We start from the raw sequence: 9,331 nt of genomic DNA on the forward strand, positions 1-9,331 counted from the left end.
TCCCTACATGTCCACGTGTCCAAAACTATGTACATTCTTCATACTTATGCTTTTTTTAAAACTCTGTAATGCAGGGATGATGGGGTCAGCTTTATTTTGTGTGTATTTAATTATAATCTGCACCGGGTTAATTTCCCTCTCTTGCTTCTTCTCATTCTTCAGAGTGAATGTTGGAAAAGGGAAAATAGCAGGTGGTCGCCTGAAGAGGACAGGAGTGGGGAGATTTTTGGCTTCGACAGCCGTTGCTTTTTCTCCAACCTGACCAGACAGGTGTGTGTGTGTGTGTGTGTGTGTGTGTGTGTGTGTGTGTGTGTGTGTGCAACTGTTTGCCTGTCACCTCTGTTTTCCTCACAGTTAATGTCCTATTTCTCCACCTGTCTTTCTTTATAGAACCAGAGTCAGTCTCTTTTATTCAGCAGCTCTGTGGAAGGCCGCTGTTACAGACACAGGTGTACCGGACCACACAGGTACCAAATCCAGGTGTCTGGCTCTGAATGGGTGGACTGTCCAGCAGGGGGCAGCATTGAGGTGACAAGACAGCTTCTTTCCACAGTGAACAGTGTTCATCAGACTCACAAATCCCTCTGGGAAGACCAGGAAACCACATTAAAAAAAGAAACATGATGTATCTGTTCATTTAAAATATTTCCCTATAGGTATATTTGAACAGCAAACCAAATGAAGTCTTATAGATGTGGATGAACCAGGGCAGCTTTTTATGGTGTAAGGGCAAAGATGGAAAACCGCCTTTTAAACTGTAAAATATAAATTTACAGTAAAAGCTCCAGTTCTGGTTTCATTATTTTTTCTGTGTGACACAAAAATAACTTTAAAACTATTATGGCAACAAATGAAATGTGGCAAAATGACTAGTTTAATACCTTGTATTCAGAAAAGGTTCAGTATGCTTTAAGAAACAAGCTCTATTATACATATAGTAATAAGTCATATAAAAGAAGGTAAATGTATTAATGAAAGTGTAATTGAAGGTGCAGGTGTTTTGTTAAGTGCTTGTTACAGTGTGTTACATGTTTGACACAAACTGTAAGCCACAGTGCTGCAGGGAGGTTCCGCTTCTCCAGTCATCAGACTTGTTTACAGTAAATTTATTAATAAATCACAGTTGGTTTACACAGTTGATGTTTAAAATGTTACATACAAACACGTCACTGCCTCTTTCCTGGAATATTAGCATTGTATCTGTCTTTCCTTTGCTGTTTCCATCCTCAGATCAAAGGATACCAGGGTGTAGTTTTCTGCCCTGACAGGAAGGTGTGTGTGTACCCGGATGTGGCTCCTCCCTCTGATGATGTCAGTACAGTTCCTGTTTCTAACACAAGGTAAGTACAGCTTTAAACAAGCGCACCCTCTTGCTACAGTAGTTGGTAACTGATATTAATCCTAGTTTCTTGTGTTTTATTCAGTGATCCCAGTGAGACGGTCACTTCAGCCCAGGACAGGCCCCGGTCGCCCCTCCGACATCCCACAGAGCTGCATGTAGCCACAGCGCTCTGCTTCTCTGCTGCTGTGTGTCTCCTGGCTGTAGTCATGGTGTTGTGCAGGAAGCATCGCTCCTGCAGGGTCAGGGTCCACTCAGCCCCAGAGGATCACAGTGGTCTCTGAAAACTTTGACTGTTGAGAGACTAAAGTCCTAAACAATAGTTCCTGTGCACTCCAATGGTCCAAGGAAGAAGAAGATCTTTGAAGAGGAGAGATCTTCTTCTTCTTCTTCTTTCGGTATTTTGAATTTCATTTAGATATTTAGTATTGCTAAATTGCCCACTAGGTAAAGACGGGCCTTTTTTTTATTTTCTTTTTTTCTGCCATACAGGGATAGAGGTCTGTCTAGGAGCCACACCACTAGTACACATTTTGTATGGTGAACTGGTCTGGCAACATTCACTCTTTAGTTTGAGGCAGACAAAACAGAATGTTATATTGCAGCCAGGACAGTTGATAGTTTTGCAGCTTTGTTGGTTATGTCTCACCCTCATGCCACATGTAGGACAGACTCTGACAGAGGGGCAGCTGGTGACCCCTTCTACCTTGGGCAGGCTAATGGTGTCACACACCTGCAGAAGCTGCAAGTCCTTGTTGATGCAGCCATCGTTGCTGCAGTGTTCAGACTGAGGGCCTGGACCTTTCCACGGCTTCAGACACTGCCAGCAAAACTGGTAGGTCTTCTTCTGGTCAGCTGTACATATGGTGCACTTGACACACAGGTTGGACAGATCCTTCCTCTCCACATTTGTTTTGCACTGTGGGCACTGATGGAGAAAACACTGTGTAGTACACACTATGGTAATTTGTGCATTTTGTTTAGAATCGGCATTCAAACCACTAAAACCACTGGGTACTTACTGGTTTGATCTCACAGTAGTCTGCTGCAGCCAGTCGGGCCATGGACTCTTCAAACTCCTGCATTTCCTTCACAGACAGATCAGCCAGTCTGCGCACCTCTTTGTACGGCCACAGCTCATTGCACTGTTTGGTTCCCTCTACTAATGCGGGGCATCTGAATTCATACTTCCCCTTGAAACAAGAAAGAGAAGAATTTATTTAGGATTACAGAAGACAAAAATGTTTGTTTATGGTAAAGATACAGTGAACATTATCAAGAGAGCAGCAGCCCCAATACATTTTCAATTAAATAATGAATCTGAAAATGTAAAATGTTCTGACATGAAGTGTTGCAGACAGTTTACTTTTTGTTACATTTAACACACTGCTCATGTTGTAACATAATATGGTGATTCAAATTGTTTTTTTATAATCACTTTCTCCTTTTATCATGACCAGATTGCTTTGATTAAAATTTTGATATAAAATAAAAGTGCTTTAAAAACATGAGCTACCTGCTTTAGCAGGCTGCGACACCACGACGTTAGAGATTCAGGAGTGACGGCGTGACCGCAGGACATCTCTGCTCTGAGGCAGCTGTCAGCTGAAGTGCACAACAGGTGGTAGTTTAGTAATAGAATATGATGAATAGAATACAAGTGAGCCCAGCAAACATGTTTTGGTTAGGAAAATGTTCCGCGGTCACAGAAGGGTTTTAGAAAGTTACTCAGGAATGTGACCAGTGTTTCTGTAAAGGTTACCTGTTTGTAAAATTCAGTAGAGAAATAAAATTAGAACCACAGCATTAACTAATAACACTGTCGCACTGTTTTATCTACATGGACAGTAAAACAGAGAGAAATGACTCTTACATAACGGATCTATGTCGTCCTCCCTGTCGACAAATTTCAGGGTGGCATCGTTCGGGTCGTAGCTCTTCTCCACCTCTTCCTGGAGGCTCATTTTGATCCTTCTGGAAAAATGTCATTTCAAATCATGCATTACTCTGGTGAACAGACTTGATATTGTGTGTATCATGATCACAGGACTTTTACATATATGAACAGTGTGGACAGGACTTATTCATGTAACATGAAGTATAATGTTGCCATGGTTTGAAGTGGGCTGCAACTTGAGCTGCATTTGTTAAAGCATACATTTCTTTATATTTTGTCAATCTGGTGCCTCTAAATCTGTGCCGAATTAGCCATTACCAGTTCTTCCTTAGAATGTACCCATGTACAAACACTGTACTATCACTGGAGTACTTTGATACTGAAGAAAACATTAAAACTTGATTATTCTTAGGGAAGTTTTGCAGTTAATGCAACATTTAGTTTATGAATTCTATGAATTTATGAATGTTTATTGATGATGTACATAGACTATAATGATATTCCAAGGAAATTTAAACCACACTGAAATGTATGCATCATGTCTGTGCTGAGTTAATAGAAGTCAGCTGACCTGAGATATTGGTATTAGCCTACTGTTGATAAGACTGTCGGCAAATGTTATCAGCATGACTGAGCTGGCGTCATTAAACTGGATTCACTGGGGATTTTCCATTTGACTATGGAAAACAACTTATTGCCAGTTTAGAACAAGTTTACTTTGTTCACCTGTTTGTAGACTAAACAGAGATTAATAAAGAGTCTGACTGAGAGTGACTACTATTAATCAAGGTAAAGACACAGTCAGAAATGAACTATAATAGGAGAAATGACAAACTTCCCAAAATCTTTCTATCCTACCTGTGTAACCAACACTGACGGTGAATTAGTAAGAGAAAATCTTATGTCTCACCTTCTTCTGTGACAACTTGTCTCTGTTTTACGGACTTCCCTTTTATTCCAACAGGAAGCACCACAGCCACCGGAGCTACACAAACTCTGGAGGATTGTTTTGCTCAAATTCAGTAAAGACTCCACAGTCTGTGTCTAATTTCAGCTGTGAGTGTCTATTCCCCTGTGTCGTTTGTTTTGTCTTCCTCCTTTAAACATTCTGGTATCGAAAGTGAAATGAGGATGGAATGAGTGTTCTCATGTTTCACCCTCCCATAGGTACACACCTAAACAAAAAGCAGTGCGTGTCGTTGGACCTTAAAAGGATGTGTGTTTCCAGCACCTGGTAGTTGTGTTAATGTTGTGGCCATAAATAGCCTTTACAAAACATAGCCAGCTTTTATTTAAGAAACAAACTCAACTCAGCTTAATTTTATTTACAGCAGCTTAAACAAGACAGAGCCAAAGAAGAGCTTTTAAAGTTGCTTTTAGTTAAAGTTATTCTATTACAGACTCATTTGGCTCAGTTCCTTTTAAGACATCTAAATACAAATGCATATAATTCTACATTGATGCATTTTAAATCAAATGTTTGTGTTAGGAAATGAATTCCTGGCTGACTTTGCCATCAGCTGACATCAAGAGAAACCCTCGTCTGATTTTTGTCACCGTTTATGGTTGTGAATTAGTTGTAATACTGACAGCTCTAAACAAACATTAATATAAAGTGCAAATCTTGTCCAAATAGAATTTTAAAAAAGCAGTTTCCAGTGCAATATCACTGTTATATTTATGAATTACTACAAGCGTGCATTGGTTTCACAAAAAAAGCAGTCATGTTTCTAACAATGTATTTTTTCAATCAGCTTCTTCCTGCAAGTGATGAGATGCTACATCGACATCTGAATCTAAATCTGATGACAGTTGGTAGGTTTTTTTATTTATAATCAATCAAATGTGAGCAAACAGGACCGTGCCCTTTAGGTAATAAAGGGAAACTGTAGATTTATGTAGTTATGTTTTTCTACATACACAAATTGTAAGGAACTAATTTCCACAATATCATTTTTGACAATATGATCACCAAAATGTGTTATTTAAAAACATAATTCAGGTTTATCAGTGAAAAGAACAGATCATTTTAATGCTGCTGATTTGTAAGAGCAAACAGACTCTTCGTTGTAAAACACCTGCTGTGAGTGTCTCAGACTGACGGCGGACAGGAACAGTCACATTCTTTCTTAGCGTCTGTGCCACACAGGTATGGAGGTTTGTCTGGGGGCCACTCCGTCGCTGCAGGGGATGAAGTAGGAGCTTGTCTTCAGACACTCCGGAGTGAGCTTCAGACACACAAAGCAGAACTCGACCTGACAGCGACAACAGGTGATGTTCTTGCAGCCTGTACTGTCGTGCTCCGCTATCTGACCACAGGTGGGACAGGCCCGGATGGAAGGACACCTGTCGACCCCTTGCACCTGAGGGAGGGTGGTGTCCTTGCAGTTTCTGAGAAGCTCGAGATCCTTGTTGTTGCAGCCATTGTTGTTGCAGCGGTCGGATCGAGGGCCTGGACCCTTCCACCGCTTCAGACACTGCCAGCAGAACTGGTAGGCCTTCTTCTTATCTGCTGTACATATGGTGCACTGGACACACAGGTTGGAGAGATTCTTCCTCTCCACATTTGTTCTGCACCGAGGGCACTGATGGGGAAAACAACAGAGGGACATACTGAAGTGATTTTATTTAGTAAATAACAAAACCAAAGTTATTCCACTGAAAGGTCAGTATTCAGGATGGCTAAACCACTGGACACTTACTGGCTTGATCTCACAGTAGTCTGCTGCAGCCAGTCGGGCCATGGACTCTTCAAACTCCTCCATTTCCTCCACAGACAGATCAGCCAGTCTGCGCACCTCTTTGTACGGCCACAGCTCATTGCACTGTTTGGTTCCATCTACTAATGCGGGGCATCTGAATTCATACTTCCCCTTGAAACAAGAAAGAGAAGAATTTATTTAGGATTACAGAAGACAAAAATGTTTGTTTATGGTAAAGATACAGTGAACATTATCAAGAGAGCAGCAGCCCCAATACATTTTCAATTAAATAATGAATCTGAAAATGTAAAATGTTCTGACATGAAGTGTTGCAGACAGTTTACTTTTTGTTACATTTAACACACTGCTCATGTTGTAACATAATATGGTGATTCAAATTGTTTTTTTATAATCACTTTCTCCTTTTATCATGACCAGATTGCTTTGATTAAAATTTTGATATAAAATAAAAGTGCTTTAAAAACATGAGCTACCTGCTTTAGCAGGCTGCGACACCACGACGTTAGAGATTCAGGAGTGACGGCGTGACCGCAGGACATCTCTGCTCTGAGGCAGCTGTCAGCTGAAGTGCACAACAGGTGGTAGTTTAGTAATAGAATATGATGAATAGAATACAAGTGAGCCCAGCAAACATGTTTTGGTTAGGAAAATGTTCCGCGGTCACAGAAGGGTTTTAGAAAGTTACTCAGGAATGTGACCAGTGTTTCTGTAAAGGTTACCTGTTTGTAAAATTCAGTAGAGAAATAAAATTAGAACCACAGCATTAACTAATAACACTGTCGCACTGTTTTATCTACATGGACAGTAAAACAGAGAGAAATGACTCTTACATAACGGATCTATGTCGTCCTCCCTGTCGACAAATTTCAGGGTGGCATCGTTCGGGTCGTAGCTCTTCTCCACCTCTTCCTGGAGGCTCATTTTGATCCTTCTGGAAAAATGTCATTTCAAATCATGCATTACTCTGTTATACAGACTTGATATTGTGTGTATCATGATCACAGGACTTTTACATATATGAACAGTGTGGACAGGACTTATTCATGTAACATGAAGTATAATGTTGCCATGGTTTGAAGTGGGCTGCAACTTGAGCTGCATTTGTTAAAGCATACATTTCTTTATATTTTGGCAATCTGGTGCCTCTAAATCTGTGCCGAATTAGCCATTACCAGTTCTTCCTTAGAATGTACCCATGTACAAACACTGTACTATCACTGGAGTACTTTGATACTGAAGAAAACATTAAAACTTGATTATTCTTAGGGAAGTTCTGGAGTTAGAGCATATTGTTTATGAAGTCTTGGTAGATTTTTCTTTTTTTTTTCTTTTTTGCTGATGTAGGCTACATGAAATACATCTGGAGGAAGTGTAAACCACACTGAATCTGAAGGGGTGGGTGTGTGTGTGTGTGTGTGTGTGTGTGTGTGTGTGTGTGTGTGTGTGTGTGTTCAGCCCTGACTGGTTACAATAGTTCATAATTCGCTGTGTGAACCCTCTGGTGCTACTGTCAACAGATTGTACCAGCATGACTAAGCTGACTTTATTAACCTGACTTGCTGACATGGCATTTAGGGAAGTTCCAGGTGACTGTGGTCAACACCTTAGTTTTATTGTCAGGTTCAGAACATGCTCGCCTATCTGGAGACTAAGAAAAGGTTCAAAGACTGAGAGTGATCCTACTATTAACTAAGACAAAGACACAATCAGAAATAATAAAAGTTTTAGCCACTGAAGTACTAAACACTTTCTAAATCTTATTTTAGAGCAGAAATGTTAACCCTCCCTAAATGTTTATATCCCACTGGTGTCGACTGAAAGTACATTAAGACAACATCTCACGTCTTACCTTTGTGCAACAGCTGGTCTCGGTTTTTCGGACTTCCTCCTTATTGTGACAGGAAGCACTGCCACCCCTGAACTGCACAAACACTGGAGGATTACTTTCGCTCAGACTCGGTGAAGTTGGGTAAAGTCTACACGATTTGTGCGCGTCTTCCTCCTTTAACCCCGCTGGTATCGAAAGTGAAAGGAGAATTTCAGAAGGTGGCAAACGGACGCGCACAGCGAGCGTCCTCGTGTTTTACCCTCCCATTTGTTACACACCCGAGCGACAAGTCGCGTGTGTTTACCGACGGTAAGAGTGTGCATGTGTCTAGCACCTTGTAGAGAGTTTATTGTCTTACCGTAGTTTACCTTTGTCATGTTGTGCGCTCTCGTTTGGAGACGCGTGGCTGTGGAGGACGTTTCCATAACACCCAAAGACAACAGCTACTTCTGTGTTGCTGCTGGTTTGTTTGGACTGAAACGTTTCGTCCTGTGGTCTTCTTGTAGAATATTAAATCTGATTTCATAGTGTGATTCCGTGGGCTACACTGTGCAAGTTTCATTTGGCCACATGTGCTCAGACACTAACTTTCTGAAACATATAGGCTTCATTTGAGCATCAGCCTGTCGAGTTCTGTCTGTGTTTATCATTTTATGTTGTTCTGTTGTTGTTGTTAACAATTGTTTTCCTAGGGTATAAACAGTGTGTGTAAGTAACGTCATCCATTAAAAGTACCCAGCTGGATCCTTAAAGGTTGTCTTTCTGCAGGTGTTTTACTGGTTACTGTGAGTCTTAGCTTACCTTGGGAATACCCTTGACATCTGCTGTATCTCATCTGCATGAACAGGTTGATAAAATCTGATCTGAAAAGCCAGATCAGATTCTAAAAATGTCCATGCTCCCAGTCGAGGGATGTCAGTATGAATCATGACCGTGTAAAAGCTTTCAGAGAGAAACTAGACAACCTCAACATCACAGGTAAGAGACATAAAGTGAAACCACTTGAGCATGTGGTTCATCCATTTCTGAGTTTTATGATAATGTGCCAATTGTGTTTTTAGATTACTATGGCCTGAAGAGTCCAGGTCTGACATGCTATTTGAACAGCGTGCTTCAGGTGCTTTTTATGAGCAGAGACTTCCGAGAGGCAATACAACGGTTAGTAGCTTCAGCTTTGTTAGGGTTGCTTTATACTTTTAGACATGACAACTGAAAGAAGGTGCTCTTTGCAATATACTATGGGAATAGTTTGACATTTTGGGGAATGTGCTTATTTGCTTTCTCGGTTTGCAGTAAAACAGAGACAGTTTGGCAGATTTCAGATCTTTGCACAGAGTCAGGCTAGTGGCATCCCTTTGTTTCCAGTCTTTATGCAAAGCTAAGATGTTTAATGTACAGACATGAGAACAGGCTTGATCTTCTCATCTAAGTCTTGGTAAGAAAGCCACCCATCCATCCATCCATCCATCCATCCATTTTCCTCCGCTTATCCAAAGATGCCCAGACTTCCCTCTCTCCAGACACTTCCTCCAACTCCTCCCGGG

General features: G+C 41.0%; 4 protein-coding genes across 5 annotated transcripts in view; 2 read left to right on the forward strand and 2 right to left on the reverse strand.

The window, feature by feature from the left end:
- The window catches only part of cirop (ciliated left-right organizer metallopeptidase), a 4,837-nt gene extending 3,202 nt beyond the window's left edge, over positions 1 to 1,635 (forward strand). Inside the window, exons 9-12 of the mRNA XM_020624592.1 lie at positions 163 to 270; positions 391 to 528; positions 1,231 to 1,340; positions 1,425 to 1,635. Of these exons, the coding sequence (XP_020480248.1) occupies positions 163 to 270; positions 391 to 528; positions 1,231 to 1,340; positions 1,425 to 1,623 (555 nt within the window). The 3' untranslated portion in view covers positions 1,624 to 1,635. The remainder of the gene's footprint in view (positions 1 to 162; positions 271 to 390; positions 529 to 1,230; positions 1,341 to 1,424) is intronic.
- A 4-nt stretch (positions 1,636 to 1,639) lies between these two features.
- LOC109974426 (uncharacterized) lies at positions 1,640 to 4,303 on the reverse strand. The gene is made up of 5 exons (XM_020624614.1): positions 4,147 to 4,303; positions 3,213 to 3,313; positions 2,856 to 2,944; positions 2,362 to 2,532; positions 1,640 to 2,267 (listed from the first exon to the last, which is right to left on the reverse strand). The coding sequence occupies exons 2-5, from the start codon at positions 3,301 to 3,303 to the stop codon at positions 1,806 to 1,808; spliced, it is 813 nt and encodes a 270-aa protein (XP_020480270.1). The 5' UTR covers positions 3,304 to 3,313; positions 4,147 to 4,303; the 3' UTR covers positions 1,640 to 1,805.
- Positions 4,304 to 4,541: 238 nt separating this feature from the next.
- Positions 4,542 to 8,085, reverse strand: LOC109974405 (E3 ubiquitin-protein ligase RNF19A-like). Of its 2 annotated transcripts, none has more exons than XM_020624587.1 (5): positions 7,809 to 8,085; positions 6,790 to 6,887; positions 6,433 to 6,521; positions 5,939 to 6,109; positions 4,542 to 5,821 (listed from the first exon to the last, which is right to left on the reverse strand). In XM_020624587.1, exons 2-5 carry the CDS (start codon positions 6,878 to 6,880, stop codon positions 5,366 to 5,368), a joined length of 807 nt encoding a protein of 268 aa, XP_020480243.1. In that variant the 5' UTR covers positions 6,881 to 6,887; positions 7,809 to 8,085; the 3' UTR covers positions 4,542 to 5,365. The 2 variants fall into 2 exon arrangements, with proteins under 2 accessions (XP_020480243.1, XP_020480242.1); XM_020624586.1 differs by having other exon boundaries at positions 6,790 to 6,890; positions 7,809 to 8,083.
- The window catches only part of LOC109974413 (ubiquitin carboxyl-terminal hydrolase 47-like), a 5,881-nt gene continuing 4,560 nt past the window's right edge, over positions 8,011 to 9,331 (forward strand). The window contains exons 1-3 of the mRNA XM_020624594.1: positions 8,011 to 8,096; positions 8,635 to 8,765; positions 8,849 to 8,945. Of these exons, the coding sequence (XP_020480250.1) occupies positions 8,708 to 8,765; positions 8,849 to 8,945 (155 nt within the window). The 5' untranslated portion in view covers positions 8,011 to 8,096; positions 8,635 to 8,707. The remainder of the gene's footprint in view (positions 8,097 to 8,634; positions 8,766 to 8,848; positions 8,946 to 9,331) is intronic.

This window comes from Monopterus albus, unplaced genomic scaffold, assembly GCF_001952655.1.
Source record: "Monopterus albus unplaced genomic scaffold, M_albus_1.0 scaffold333.1, whole genome shotgun sequence".
NCBI lineage: Eukaryota > Metazoa > Chordata > Actinopteri > Synbranchiformes > Synbranchidae > Monopterus > Monopterus albus.